Raw genomic sequence first — 16,837 nt, forward strand, 5'->3', positions numbered from 1 at the left:
ATTAATTACGATTAATTAATTTTTAAGCTGTAAATAACTCGATTAAAAATTTCAATCGTTTGACAGCCCTAATTTCAATATTAAAAAAAGTCAATAATACAGCTGTTGCTTATATAGAAAGAAGCAGCCATGTGAAGCATTATACATACACTCCTACAGCGCCACTCACTGGCCTAACTGGTATTGCCACAACATAAGCATTGCATGTGTCTGTAAACACAACAGAATCAGTTTCACAAATAAGGAAACCTTATTATTTTGCCTCATCTACATCAAATTTTAATCGTTTGACAGCCCTAATATATATATATATATATATATATATATATATATATATATATATATATATATATATATATATATATATATACTGTATATATATGTGTGTATATATATATAAGTATGTATATATATAAGTATGTATATATATATATATATATATATATATATATATATATATATATATATATATATATATATATGTATATATAAAACGATTTTTTTTAATTATTGACACGGCCACGTTGTGTTGAAGAAATGTATGCGGCGATCCGTTGCCGACCAGTACAGTACCTGACATTTTGTTTCGGTAATACTTCACTCTGATCGGCCAAATGATTTCGTCTGTGTTAAATTCTGCTTTTTTCACTCTTCATAAAGCACAGAATTTAGTTTCTTGAACTCATTTGAGTCAACGTTTATTGCAGCTCCGCAACTCAGACCATAACAAACGTAACAACACAGACTTCCTGTGTGTGTCCATCAACCCAAATAACAATAGTTCCTATTGTTACTGTCATGTCTGTTTTATCTTGTCTTGAAAAAAACTAGAGTACTTCGAGTGCCGTGTTCAACGTTTAATTTCATGCTTTCAATGAACTTAAATGCCGAAAGTCTGGCTATAATGCGGTGCTCTTTTGTCTAGCCTCAGCGGCCCTCTGGCTCATAGACAATCACAACATAGATATGACAATACAGCAGCATGGATCCACCAGTGCCAGAACATAGAACAACATAACATAGAATACCAATATGTCACAGTGTCGACAGCGATGAGCTCTCTCGGACTTCCGACTTACGTTCTCACTTTCATTTTACCGTATAAATCCATGGAAGAAACATTTATTCATCATGATGAAACGAGCAAGTTTTACAGCAGCCTTTAAAAGAAAACTCACATCTGTTTTGTTTTCTCCTAGATTCTGGTAAATTGGAGAAGTTGTCAAATCATATTATTACCGTAAATATTGTCAGTTTATGGTAATGTTTTCAACTACCAATATGCTATCCTTGTGCTGTGTTTCACCAGTCAGTAAAATGACATTTCTGTATCTGTACACGAGCTCTGTTTTCTTGTATTCTTCTATTTATTGGTGCTAAAATTAGGGTGCGCGTTATAAACGGGTACAATAATTTTCCCTAGATTTACAAGTAAATTTGGGGTGTGCGTTATACACAGGTGCGCCTTATATTCGTGAAATTACGGTACTTAGTTACAAATTATTTCTCCCAAAAAGTAATTGCGTTAGTAACTCAGTTACCTGAATGTAAGAGTAATTAGTTATTTGGCAAAGTAACTGGTGATAATTTTTTCATGTTTTTTTTTCAGCTCAAAAAAAAAAAAAAAAAAAAAAAAAGCTCACACAATGTGAAGTTCAAAGGGTTTTTGGGAAAATTGGCCCTGGCCCAATTCTTTACCCGAAATTTAACTAGACACAGGGGTATTGCAGATATTGCGATAACTAGATAGTAACCTTTGCTATGTGTGGAAGTCCTTTAATGTTGTGAATCAACCGTTAAAGTTGTTAAAATTGCTCCCGTTATCGCATTAGTTCCCTTCTGTCTATTTTCGACATGTGTAAGTTTTCAAACTGTTTCATCATTTAAAGTTAGATTTAAGTCAAGATTTTTGCCGATTTAGGAGCATTTTAGATAAAAACATTTAGGTTCGGTAGGAAGTTTCTCTACAACAGAGCCTTCCTGAGAGGTCTACTGCTTTAAGATGGCGGCTGTTTACTTTACTAACGCATCTAGTTCTTTATATATGTTGCTAATGCTGCTGTGTTTAGCATTTGCATCTAGTTTCTTTATTATGTGATATCTACTGTAGCATCATGTGGGCGTAGTTTGTAAGCTATCGGCTACAGTCAGGTAATATTGGAGCAACCTAGCATAGTAGCATCGCGTTTGCAACGCCGTCATAACTCCCTTGCCTCCTCCCCACTCCTGCTCTGCTCTCTCGTCTCCGTGAGTCTGTCTTTCTCAGACTTTTCTCGCGTCATTTAACCAACATAGTAACGCACGCCTTTCCCGCCTCAGTAACGGTAACGGCATTGCCAAGATGAGAAAAGTAATTAATTAGATTACTTACTACTGAAAAAATAACGCCGTTAGTAACGCCGTTATATTCTAACGCCGTTGTTAACAACACTGACCATTATTATCACCAGTATGCCGACCACCGTTAAAACATTACTACTATATAACTACTACCAATGCTGTCAGTAACGCTTCACTGTAATCTGATTACTTTCTTTCAGTAACGAACAATCTCACTCGTTAATTTTTCCAAACCAGTAATCTGATTAAAGTTCGTTTCCTTAGTGTCTGCGCGTTACTATTTTGTTATTGCCTCATAATATATGTAGAATGAAGACTATTGTAGTCATGTACAGAGAGCATTTCAAATAGAAAATGTTAGAAAGGTTCCCATCTTCTCACTACAGGTTATTTTCCATGGTAACTGCTCACGGTTACTTCCTGTTTTGGACTCGAGTCACACGTGCTAAGTGTTTTGGGACTGAGAAAGACGGGACGAACGCGGGGTGCACATTTGAGCAGAGTGCAGCCACCTGTTGAGATGTGCGAGGGAAAGTTGATCTGTGTGCGTCCATGAATTAGCGTATTTTTCCTTCATTCTGGAGGGTTCCAGCAATAGGTTGAAGCCGTTACGTGCGTGGTTGTTTTGTAGCTTTCCCGTTGCAATGGCGGGTAGTCATCGCTCCAGATCGGCAAGCATTGTTTACATCATAATCATGTTGCATTTTTATGCCTTGAGGTGAAATGTTTGTTTAGCATCTTCAGGATGTGTTGTAAGTCCGATTGAGTGTGATGTGCTTATTTGCTGCCACGTTTTGTGGCCAAATTGACCACGTGTTAGTACGGCGTACTTCCAGGTTGTGCACGCGCATTCTCGCCTGCCCCCACCTTTGTTTTTATTGCACAATTCATTTGTGTGTTGTTGATTATTATGCAGACAATTTGCATTGTTTTACATTGGCACTGAGATACTGTTAAGTTTGTTAACCCTGACCCTTAAACCCTAACTCGTAGTCCAGTTTTTTTTACCATTAGGCTTAAAGTGCCTGTGACACGAAAAAGCATGTTTATTTCATAATACACGCGGTATTTTATGCCCCTGAATGATATGGGCCGCTTGGATGTGTGTGGAAGCGATCGCTATTTTTATTTAGTTTTTTGAATCCCGCGCCATGAAAATGAGTGACTTCCGGCTTCGGTCTTGCATTGAGGAGGAGGGCGCTGTGACGTGTACGGTAGAAGACGTCCTCTTCACGCTACAGTGTACTGTTCTGTATGAGGACGAAGGATTCAGCTGATTTTGCGGCTTAATACGCTTATTTTTCGCATCACGCCAGCCAAACGGCTGCAGAAAAATCATTCTGTATGAGGGAGAGGCGTATGCACCTTTTTGGAGTTTCAAAAGGTTCCCATTCACCGTGGATATTAACTGTGGGACCATTGGACTTATGAGGAAGTGAGTAAACATCTTGTTTTGTATTATGTCAAATACGAATACAGCGATTACAAAGTAAACACTACAAACTTCCTTTAAATGAAGGACTACTTACGTTTGATCATTGATAGGCATGTAAAAAGCTCTCCTAATGCTAATTAGCAGCAGCACGTTAGCTGCACAACAAATCCAGCCACCCTCCTCCGGGGAACGAACTGTAAATTGCTCTCCGCCGGGCGGTTTGCCGATCCACTAAGACAATCGACAACCGGGTCGTCATGTCAAATAATCCAGGATAGTTATGTGTGATTTTCCACTTCGAAGACTTTGAAACATCACTCGGTTCGGGTTAGCATGTCGGCTAGCTGTCACGGCTTCTGGTTTGTTTACATTTTCCGAAGCCGGGGAAGGGAAATGACATATGTCCGATTTAGGTGTCATAAAATATCGTTCGGGAGGTGCGACAGTAAAGGTGAAGTCGACATTTTTTACCATTATGGAGTAATTTTGCAATGTCGTCCTGAATAAATGCATTTTTATTCTTTCATATTCCATTCAGCACAAGACTGTTATTTGTCATGAACATGCCATTTATTTAGCAATTGGGGAAAATACTTGGATAAAAAGAATATCCTGTAAAAATATTGAAGTAAAGAGACAGAAACAATGCCATTTTGCCGCTCTCTTCGTCGCGTTTTCCTCATTGTGAATAGTTCCCCCTCGACGGGCTGACTGGTCCTTCTCAAGCCATTTATATAGCTATTGGGGAAAATACTTGGATAAAAAGAATATCCTGTAAAAATATTGAAGTAAAGAGACAGAAACAATGACATTTTGCCGCTCTCTTCGTCGCGTTTTCCTCGTTGTGAATAGTTCCCCCTCGATGGGTTGACTGGTCCTTCTCAAGCCATTTATATAGCTATTGGGGAAAATACTTGCATAAAAAGAATATCCTGTAAAAATATTGAAGTAAAGAGACAGAAACAATGACATTTTGCGGCTCTCTTCGTCGCGTTTTCCTCGTTCTGAATAATTCTCCCTCAATGGGCTGAATAGTAAAACCGATGAGCCCAGTCTACCGCTGACGTCATCCACCTGTTGGGGACGCTAAAGCCCTATAATGGTAGGCGTGGCTAACCGGCAGATTAAAAAACTAATTTCTCGTCATCTGTGCTTTTGTAAATTGTTGTATATAGTCGAATCGTCTCAAAATATGATTCTAATTCACATAATAATGCCATTTAAGACTTTTTTTCTCGTGTCATATGCTCTTTCATCTTTGAGTTAGCAGGGGTTCAATTTGTTGGTTGAGTTTATCTCAACAAATTCCACGCAGTTTGTCTGTTATTTGTTAGTTTCAAGGCTCCTGAATGGATAAGCTAACGCACGTCAGTGCTGGTTGAAATCAACTCCGACTAATGTAAACCCCGCTAACTCAAAGATTAAGCCTGATGTGAAAAATTCTGATTTTCCTCTTTAAATTCAATTATCGGACACCAGTTACATGTGATGACATTTTTCTGTTGTCATTCTTATGTTGAGGGAGCAAAGGGAGAAAAATTGGTCAAAAGTAACCGATAAATTACTTTTAAAGTAACTTAGTTACTTTGATAATATATTAATCAGTTAAGTACTAGAATACTTTTTTGAGGCATAATCAGTAATCAGTAATTAAATTACTTTTTCAAGTAATCTGTGACAACACTGACTTCTACCATCCTGACAGGAACAAAAGTATAACGACTGTAGCAAATATATAGTAGCACATCTCCAATACAGTATCAAATAACCTGCTTTTCTGCTTACATCGTGCGTGTACTTTTGTCACTTCTGACGATGATTGTCAGTGGAAGGTATTCCAATGACAAATGCAGACTGTCCCGCATTGTGCAGCTCGACCACATGAGTGCATACGCAGCTGTAGTGACAGCAGCTGTTTTTATTTTAAAAAATGTGGAACAGCAGCATCCACACAAACTTTAATCAAACGCAGCACCTGTTGGCAACATTTCTTAAATTGATGCGTGCATGTGTGCATTTTGGAAACCAGCCTTTACGGACATGATTATCAATAGTCTTTTCCTTCCTTATTCTTTTTACCACCTCCACCTCCTCACTGGGTAATAACTTAATGGATGGAGTCGACAAGACAGCGCTACAGTTCTTTGTTAGCTTCGCTGTGCTCACATATTGTTCTACTCAACTCGTTGCCATGGCGATAACCAAAACACATATCCCATGGCTCCGGGAAGGAAGACAACCTTAGAGTTCAGTCGCTTGGTTCGAAATTAATTTATGGGTCACATTGAAAATAAGATGAATATCAAATAAAATATAAAACAAAACACATGCTGATTTGAGAGCATTGCATCCGGCACCCAATTCAGCAGAGGACTTGTTATAAAGAAGCCACAAAACGACCTTAATATATGATAATAAACACGTGTTGCATCATATTTTTCATAAATCATAAGTAATCATTCCACTTAACAACCCGACTTGTGGCGCATACTGTCTATGTTGTGTTCGACTACAGTTGAAAAAAAAATGTCAAATTGCAATGTGTTGCCACATCCACACATTTAGGTTTTGATTTTTTTTTTTTCTTTTTAATTTGGTAAATGTATATTTTTCATAACTTTATTAGATGCTTTTGCTAATTTTACAAACAAAGAATTACTTGAGTAATTTATACTTTAACCAAGTCATTTTTGATGAAAACGTTTTCATCTAAACATCTAAACATTTTAATTAGGGCTGTCAAAATTATCATGTTAACGGGCGGTAATTGATTTTTTTAATTAATCACGTTAAAATATTTGACGCAATTGAAGCACATGCCCCGCTCAAACAGATTACAATGACAGCAGTGTCATGTCCGCTTGTTACTTGCTTTTTGGTGTTTGGCGCCCTCTGCTGGCGCTTGGGTCCAAATGATTTTATGGGCACAATGAGTGGGCATGGTGTAATTATTGACATCAACAATGGCGAGCTACTAGTTTATTTTTTGATTGAAAATTTTATAAATTTAAATACAATGAAAACATTAAGAGGGGTTTTAATATAAAATTGCTATAATTTGTACTGAAATTTATCTTAAGAACTCCAAGTCTTTCTATCCATGGATCACTTTAAGAGAATGTTAATATTGTTAATGCCATCTTGTTAATTTATTGTCTTAATAAACAAATACAGTACTTATGTACCATATATTGAATGTATATATCCGTCTTGTGTCTCATCCTTCCATTCCAACAATAATTTACAGAAAAATATGGCATGTTTTATAGATGGTTTGAATTGCGATTAATTACGATTAATTTTTAAGCTGTAATTAACTCGATTAAAAATCGTTTGACAGCCCTAATTTTAATATAAAGTTATACAAATAATACAAAAAAAAAAAAACGTTGACCAAAGTGCACAGAATATTGAATTAGAGTGATCCCTCGCTACTTTTTTTCGCTATTTTTTTCAATTAAATAAATCCATACAATATCTAAAAATGATATGATACATCCATGTATACATGTACAAATAATTTTTTTCTTTTTATACATATCTCTTTTTTATCATAATGATTACATTTCCAGTGTTTAAAATCCATTTATTTAAATATACATATACACATACATAAAAGGGTGTTGTTGTTTTTTAATTGTACTTTGGGGAAGAAGGGGGAAAAAATAATGTCTTATACGTATCTCTTTCCAATGCTGTTAAATGTGAATAAATACAACAACAAAAAAAACAATATTTTTAAAAAATGTAAATAAGCTCCGCCTCTACTTCATGGATTTTCGATTTTCGCGGTCTCACAATTAACAGCGGAAAACAAGGGATCACTTCAATAGACAATAACAATAAACATTAACAAAACAAAAAAAGTTGAATTATTACAAACGTTTAACTCATTTGCTCCCAAAAACGTATAAATACGTTCTATTTTTAATTGTTTCAGTGTCCCAAAGACGTATTTATACGTCTTTTACATTTTTTTTTTTCACAAGAGACATCTATGGGTTCTGATTCAACTTAGCTCCAAAGCACAATGCTGAAACTCCATTTTAAAGCAATAAAACTGGCCACTGGAGGGCAGTAACGCATTTGATAAGACCCGCAACCCGATTCAATGGAACGAACGGCTGGCCGCATGGCCGGGGCGCCGGCGGAAGACGACCGAATCGATGTCCAGGATGCCAGGCGGCGGACAACCGAGCAGAACAACCGGGAGGACGCACGGGATGCCAGGCGCTGGACGACCGGGACCACCAGTGCAGCGGACGATGCCGTTAAGTCCGTGCTGCTCGCCAAGCAGAGACAGGCGGCGATGAGGGAAAAGTTTACCCCGGTTGTCGCGGCCACAACAGCTTCATCTCTCAGTTAGTTATGTGTAAATAAATTGTTACTATGCTATCAAAAGCTATAATTGTCTTGTTGTTTATGTTACTTTGTAAAAGGAAAACATTATTCGGATGTTTGGGATGTAACTAAAACAAAAAATAGCTGTGTTAAAGTCAAAGTTATGCTTGAAATGTATGCTTTCACAAAAAGCTCAATTTCTCTGCTTTTTCATCAGAAATTGGAAAATTGCTCAAACTAAGCTATTTTCTAATGCTGATTTCTAAAGAATGGAAAAAGATGTGAACTAACTTTTTTTTCCTGCTGATAGAAGAGAGCCTAATCTTTCTTTTGGTGGGTTCCATGTTTACGTAGCAAAAGAACAGAATTTTCTGTGTGCTTTGCAAAATCAGTCAAAATCCAGTAAAACGACCAGGAGCGAAGGGGGTTGCACCGGTTAAAATGGCTGGGAGTGAACGAGTTAGAATGATGACCAAGTTCAAAATATCGAATATAGTGAAAAGTAAAATCTCGAAATTTTGGATAAAGAAATTTTGGAAACATGTCAAATGTTAAATAAAACACTGTATTTAAAAAATGTTGAATAAAATAAAAACAAATTCAAAACAATCAAAAAAACCATAACATAAATATATCAAACGCCTCAAATATTCAATATGTTGACACAAATAACAACAAAAAAAGTGCAAAGATAGTGGGAAAAAATATACACCCATGGTCGAAGGTTTTAAGACACATTGATATTTAGTAGGCTAAGAAAGTGTCTCAAAACTTTAATCAAGTCATTTGGAACGTTTGATATTAAGCCCTTAAAGTGCCTGCGACAGCATTAAAAAATAGCATTATTATGTGATTTAGAATCATATTTTGAGACGATTCACCTATATACAATTTGGCAAAGCGTAGAGGATGAGAAATTAGTCTTTTAATCTGACGTTTAGCCACGTCTGTCATTATAGCGCTCTAGCATCGCCAGCTGGAGGATGACGTCGGCAGGATCACAATTTCAGCTGATTTAGAATTCAGCCCATTGAGAGGGCAGAATCATAAAGAGAAAAATACAACACAGAGCAGCAAAATGTCATCATTGTTTCAATCTCTCTACTCCAATATTTTTGCAATATATTCTTTTTATCTAAGTATTTTTCCCCAAGTGCTAAATAAATGGTATGGTCATGACAAATAACAGTCTAGTGCTAATTGGAATATAAAATATTAAAAATGTATTTATTCAGTACGACAAGGCAAAATTACTGCATAATGGTAAAAACTATTAACTTCTTGCACCTCCCGAACGCCATTTTATGCCACCGGAGTTAGTTGGCTTTTGCCATTTCCCTGCCCCGGCTTCGGAGACGGAGAAAAGAGCGTAAACAATGCAGGAGGCGTGAAAGCTAGCCGACATGCTAGCCCGAACCGAGCAGCGTTTCCAAGTCTTATTCACGCCTTTAGAAAACGAAAAAGCACACAAAACTACCCCGGATCATGTCACACGCCAACGGGGTTGACTGTCTTCACCGATAACTTGCCGATAACAAGTTACACCTTGTCGTTCCCCGGCTGCGTGCATGAGTGCTCGTTGAGGGGGAAGCAGCTGGAGAATGACCGCCGAGCGGTTGTTCCAATCTTTTTCGCCTTTCGAAAACTAATAAAAAAAGCACAAAACTACCCCAACTCATGTCACACACGGCGGCGAGGGGGAAAAGCTTCACCGATTGGCGGCAAGATAGCTTGTCGTTCCCTGCAAGCAGCTGGAGAATGACCGCCAGACGAACCGGTCGACCTCGGAGGGGTGCGCGGCTGCCCGAGCCCAACCCGAGGATAGTGGTCTATTGAAGGGCACACGAAGAGGGCAGAGGGGGCTGGAAGTCTGGACGATATGGCGAACCGCAGAGGAGAGCAGGGGGCTTCACGAGCATAAGCCGAGTATAGCGTTCTCTCGGCAGGGCATGCGATGAGGACCGAGGGGGTTGTGCGACAAGCCTCCGGTTGTCGGCCAAGCAACCATCTCGCTGGACAACGAGCTTTGTCAGCCACAAAATGCAAGCCACCTCTTTTTTAAAATGTGTCCATTGATCCCAGGATTTGACATAATTCAAAACATGTAGTTACTCACTTCCTTGTAAGTCCAATGGTCCGACAGTTGTCGGACTTGTTTTGGCCAACGTCTGGGGGGAACGGGATATTTTTGAAATCCAAAAAAGCTCACACGCCTCTCCCAGGTGCAGCAACAAAAACCTGCAGCACATTTGGCTGGCGTGATGCGAAAAATAAACAAATTAATCCACAAAATCAGCTGAATCCGCAGTCCATCTGCACGCTATATAGCAATGCTGTATTGTGAGATGCTGACCCGGGTGACGTCACATTCGCATTCTTCCCCAATCCAGGAAGTCACTCATTTTCATGGTGCGGGATTCAAAAAATTGAATATATGAGGCGGAAAACACTGAGGTGACTTGAAGTTCCGCTCTAAGACCCCCAATTTGGCCAAGTTCAAAATTGTCCGATATGCATGTGTGATACATCATTGGAAAGCTTAAAATCTCAATTTTCAGGGGGACAAATTTTTTTGAACAGGTTTAAAAAAAAAAAAAATTGACAGCAAAACCCTAACTGGAGGCGAGAGCACGCGAGAGCAGAATTAAAGACGTCACTATTTTGACGAGATATATCGCGTACCTACCTCTTTTCGTTCCAAAAACTCCATGTAGCATGTCCCACCAAGTGTCAAGACACAGCTGTGAATGGCTACAGCCGGATTTTTGGCAAAATTTAAGGGTGAAACATGGTAATTTAACAAGGGTTGCGATGCAGAAATCACAGACATCAAGGACTGGTCGAGATTTTCTTTTTCATATATTTACCCTTTTAAACTTTTTTTTTTTTTTTTTTTCTGTTTGGATCGATTATTTATCATCTAAAATATTGGGGAAAATGTAAATGGTAAATGGTGGTATACTTATATAGCGCTTTTCCACCTTTCAAGGTGCTCAAAGCGCTTTACACTATCTCGCCATTCACCTACTGGTGTGACAGTAACGAAAAAAATACAATTAAGCGATAGTTTTGAGGTAGATATCTGTGACTTTTTTCCAGACGCCAGTTTTTTCATTGTGACGTAATTTGTTTAAAAGTTTAAAATATGCGAATGAATAATTTTTTAAAGTCTTTTTTTTTTTTTAACGAAATATTAGACATCAATTAATGATTCTAAGCTAAAAATGACAGACATTTCAATTAATAAATATGATTACTTATTCTTTTTATGGCTAGGTTGAAACCAAAGCGGTTGCACGACGCCTGTAAATAGGGGTTTTCAGGGTAAAACGGACAAATTAAAAATAGTTCGGGGGCTTATCGCGCCATGAATCTGCTATGCCAGCATATAGACACATTGTTCTATCAAACACAACAGTTGTTTTGGCTTAAAATACAGCAGTTTATTTTAAAGAGGAGTGCAAGAGCAGAAACTGCTTTTTCAGCCTTGTCGTTGTTTTCCGCCATAAATCGATCACTTCCACACACATCCAAGCGGTCCATTTCATTTAGGAGCATAAAATACTGCGCGAAATATGAAATAAACATGCTTTTTCCTGTCATAGTCAGTTTAATCACATCAATGTTTCAAAGTTTAAACTCAAAATGTTGACCAAAGTCATACAAAAAAGTAAAATGGCAGCGATTAAATGACTTTATCACTAGTAGACGTCCGATCCATTTGACCTGGGAGGGTGGCAGCGAATGAACCGACATTCAAATGGATTGGACGTCTACTAGAGATAAACTCAACCCTCCCACTTCAAATCCATTAGACATCTCTCCCTGTCAGTGGCATTTAATCTCCATTTCTCCTCATTATTGACCCTAAATAGTCAGGGACACTTTTCCTCCACGTCAAAACCCTCGTCAGACGAGTGACATTTCACCCTGCATTGACAGTCAGTGAATGTCTCACTCTGTATTGACGGTCATCAGCTGACCTCACTGTGACTGCAAAGAATGGGCACACGCTGATGGCCTTTTAGCCTCCATTCAGCCAGTCTCTGGTGCTGTTGACTCATGTGCAAACAAAGCAGGCTTTGCACATCACCATCACTTCCATGACGGGTGCAGATTAGCGGGAAGACACGTGAACTGATTGTGCACCGCAGTATATGCACTGGAGGATACGCTGAAATAATATTACAGAACTGTATGTTGTGATGATTTGCCAAGCTTGATGGAATGGAAAGATGTGGATACAAGGCTGACATATTATCAGGTTTTAAGTCCAACTTGGAGCAACACGAGCAGTCATTTGGGGTCACATTTCTGCCCGTGTGGTGAAATAAATCTTCTTTCCCCATGTTTTTTTAATCTCCGTCAACTCCTGGGGAAAGTGTCTGGCTCCTAAGAACCTTTCAATTTTTCCTCTTATTATAAGTGACATTGTAAATTATTGCTGCTTTAAATAATATATTCGAACATGAAACCAAAACAGTGATGTAAACAGCTTAAGATACAGATGCATTTATATTTACTCACAAGAGGAAGACTGACGCTACTAGACACTTGCAGTTTGTAGCATTGTTAATCTGATCTACATCAAAAGAAGTACTTTTTGCTATAGACAAGTTTCCGAGGTACTTGCGCTTTACTTCCGCATTTCTGCTCGCGACTTCCGTTTTACACTTTCTCTAATCAAAACAACAGTGGAGCTGGAGTGGCATCACTCATCAAAATCCCTCACAAAGGGGAATTTGGAAATACCGCATCCATCTGCCATCATCACGACATGGGAGGACAACACGTTCATGAAGGCAGATGTGGAACCAAGTCCGTGACACCACAAAGACGGGGTGTTTATGTAGTCATCATAGACTTCATAATGTATAGACGGGACACGGGGCAAGGGGCCAACAAATAGGGGGCCTGCATTGTTGGCGAGGCCGTCATAGCTGACCGAGTGGAATCACAGGCAAAGAGCTTTTTTCGTTGAAAATTCTTGTGAAGAAATGCTTAAATCCCCGAATTCTTTATAGATATGGATGTAAAACAGTCTCAATTCTTGGTTAATAGCAAAAAAAAAAAAAAAAGTGCAATTAACTTTTATTTTTCGTATATATGTCGAAGTACAATGCTAGTCCTCTATTGAATGTAGCTTGCGCCCGCCTTATGTAAACAAAGCTTTCCCGGTGAAAATTCTTGTGAATAAATGCTTAAATCCTCGAATTCTTTATAGATATGGACGTAAAATAGTCTCAATTCTTGGTTAAAAAAAAAAACCACACAAAAAAAACGTGCAGTTAGCATTTATTTTACGTAAATATGTCGAAGTACAATGGTAGTCTGTAAGTCACAGGTGTCAAACCGATTCCAGAAAGGGCCATGTGGGTGCTGGATTTTGTTCCAACCGATACCGTGCAGAGAGTTTAACCTATGAACTTCCTACTGAAACTAGCAGCACCTGACAAAGTTTAACTGATTACACATGTAAAAGATCTGAAAAGGTGTCCTCTTCATTGGTTGGAAAGCAAACCTGCACCCACTTGGCCCTTTCTGGAATCGGTTTGACACCTGTGCTGTAAGTGAATGTAGCTAGCAGCCGCCTTATGTACGGTAAACAGTTTTTCCGGAGAAAATTCTTGTGAATAAATGCTAAAATCCCCAAAATTCTTTATAGATATGGACGTAAAACAGTCTCGATTCTTGGTTGAAAGTCAAAAAATCCTGCAGTTAGCATTTATTTTACGTAAATATTGCGAATGATGATGCCAATGCAGTAGCGGCTAATGTCTCACTGTTTTGTGGCAAAAGGTGGATTTTTCTGATGAATCTTCCATTGAATTACACCACAGTCACCACAAATATTGCAAGAGACCTACTGGAGCCTGCATGGATCCGAAATTCACTCAGAAAACAGTGAAGTTTGGTGGTGGCAAAATCATTTTCTGGGGTTACATCCAGTATGGGGGTGTGCGAGAGATCTGCAGGGTGGAAGACAACATAAATAGTCTGAAATATCAACAAATCTTAGCTGCCTCTTACATTCCTAACCATAAAAAGGGACAAATTCTGCAGCACGGTGGTGCATCATCACATACTTCAGTCTCTACCTCAAAGTTCCTCAAGGCAAAGAAGATCAAGATCTTCCAGGACTGGCCAGCCCAGTCACCAGACATGAACAGGATGAAAGAGGAAGCATGGAAGACGAAACCCAAGAATGTTGATGAACTCTGGGAGGCATGCAAGACTGCTTTCTTTGATGTTCCTGATGACTTCATCAATAAATTATATGAATCCTTGCCTTACCGCATGGATGCAGGCCTCCAAGCCCATGGAAGTCAAACCAAATATTAAATTTGGATCTCACAGCACCACTACGTACAGTGGGGCAAATAAGTATTTAGTCAACCACTAATTGTGCAAGTTCTCCATACCAAATAAATTATGAATGAAAGCGGAATAATAACATAATAATAGAGTCCCTGACAAAAGTGTTGTCGCTTATCCATTTTTTAGAAACAATTGCTAGTAACCTGGCTTTTAATTATTCAATTGGTTTCAGGAATGGCTCATATGAAAGTTAAGACCCTCCCAAATGATGTTGAATGTACAAAAAAATATTTGTTTCACTGAAAATAGATTTATCATTTAATGAAGACATAAAGGTCTAATTTTGACAAGACAAAAGTTTTGTCGCCTACAGAAAATAGTGTGAAAATTGAACAAAAAATGTACTTCAAATACAAAAATATGTTACATAACATAAGCGAATTAAGTAGTGGTGCTGTGAGATCCCAATTTAATATTTTGTATGACAGGGATTGTTGTAATAATATTAAAAATAATAATAATAATAATAATACCTGTAATGTAACAAATTGGGTTCTAATGTGGCGTGGTGTTCGGCGTGGTGTACCTGAACGCACCGCGTGGCTGACTTGACAGAGTGAGAGAGGACTTTTTACTTTCACTTTTAATGTTCAGCTGCGGCGGACAGTAGGCATGTTGTGTTGCACAAGTTCGGAAATAAATGATTAAAAACTTAACGAAGCTGGCGATTGTTTTGGCCATGTTACCAAAATAATGTCACCTTAACTTATAAAGATTGGCAAACGTAAGTCGGAGGAGGACCGTTGAGATCGTAGACATTCTACGGCTGTATTGTCGAGCCAGTTCACCAACGCGCACTCTACGCTCATATTTTTCTATCATTTCCATCTTCATGTCAATGGTAAGCCTCACCTTTTTCCTTCTTTCACCACCTGCACTAACATTCTCGGAACCCATGTTGACTTCTCTCACATGAAAATCCTTGTGCGTCCGTCTTGCGGGAAAACAAAGAAAATTTGGTGCTGTCATAAATAGTCGTATTTGTGTCGTCGGATGTCCAAACAAATGGCAGGTCAAATTTTACATCGGATGTCGACAAGATCGTGTGTCGAAGCGATCAAATGTCGAGGTACCACTGTATTTAGCTGATTGCCTAATTCACTTAACTATGGAGAATTGATGTTTTAGCGCCATTGACAGCGCTAGACGTCCAATCCATTTTGACTGGGAGGGTCGGTAGCGATTATCCCAGTGAAAATGGACTGAACGTCTAGTGCTGTCAATTGCCGCCAATGAGTGCTATATACATGGTTAATAATACATTAATATGTTTATTATTATCATTATTATTATTACTACAACCACAACTGTTGCTAATTAGCTGTCATAAACTTGCGTGGGTGTACCTAATGATGTGGCCCTGAGTGTATAATGACACCCACATGCTGCAGCAGACACTTGAACAATTCCCACTCCGACTCATTCTTCCCTCCCAATGATTTTACAGCTTCCCTGACCACTAACTAACACATGACACAGTCCATGTCTGCCTGCGCGCATGTGTGTGTGCCCGTCTTATTCGAGTGTCTTATTTGCAACGCGGGCTGACTCAGGCTTTCTACATCCTGTTGGCCGCAGGAGCGAGTGACCCACAGAGCCACGAGGGACAAGAGTAGTACTGTTCAAACACGACTCCTTCCTGTTTGCACTTGAAACGACGACAGAACGCACAAGAAAGAATTACCCAAAGAATAGTTTGAGATAATACACATACAATGTTCCTCTGTCTACTGCATAGCTCCCTAAGAGACAGTCAGCAAAGAGAACAAAATGAGAGAATGGAAAATAAGGGAGGAACGTAGAGAAGCACAAAAAGGCACTCGATGGTGCTCATTGAAGAGTCTGTTGAGTGAATTGAGTGAAGAAACATGTGTCCTACCTGAGAATTTGTCCCCCTCCATAACCAGATCACTCCCTCCAGAGCCACATGTAGCGTCTGCACTTTGACTCCACTCACTCTCTCTCTAGCTCTCACTCCCTCCCTGTCTTTTTTTGGACTTCCCTTCCTCACTCCTTCCCTCCCTCTCCCCCGCTTCTTCTTTTTCTCCCCGCTTTGATTCCTTCAGTGTGACGACACGGCCCATGTGCAGGTCATATGTTGCTTCCTCTACATAGACTGAAGCGGCATTGTGTCCACTGTAAGCATGTGACAGGCTATTTTTGCAAGGCTTTTCGTTAAGTGACACTTCCTTTCGATGAATGGTACGCAGTTATGTCTGCGTGTAAAACAACATGAAAGTGAGAGCGAGAACACCAGTCTCTGGGATCAGGAAAATACACATGACCTTTGACCTCTTTGCACATCTTTCCCACTGTGTTGGCGGTCTGTAGTTATATGATTGA

The 16,837-nt window shown here is 39.0% G+C and overlaps 1 protein-coding gene across 3 annotated transcripts in view; it reads right to left on the bottom strand.

Moving 5' to 3' along the window:
• LOC130904821 (septin-9-like) overlaps positions 1–16,837 on the bottom strand; it is a 146,985-nt gene that overhangs the window by 90,108 nt on the left and 40,040 nt on the right. Inside the window, exon 1 of one of the 3 annotated variants that reach the window (XM_057817866.1) lies at positions 16,374–16,511. The exons of the other annotated variants lie outside the window; for them this stretch is intronic. Coding sequence (XP_057673849.1) covers positions 16,374–16,395 — 22 coding nt within the window. The 5' untranslated portion in view covers positions 16,396–16,511. Of the gene's footprint in view, positions 1–16,373; positions 16,512–16,837 lie in introns of those variants that run through there. 3 annotated transcript variants of the gene reach the window in all.

This window comes from Corythoichthys intestinalis, chromosome 16, assembly GCF_030265065.1.
Source record: "Corythoichthys intestinalis isolate RoL2023-P3 chromosome 16, ASM3026506v1, whole genome shotgun sequence".
NCBI classification, from domain to species: domain Eukaryota; kingdom Metazoa; phylum Chordata; class Actinopteri; order Syngnathiformes; family Syngnathidae; genus Corythoichthys; species Corythoichthys intestinalis.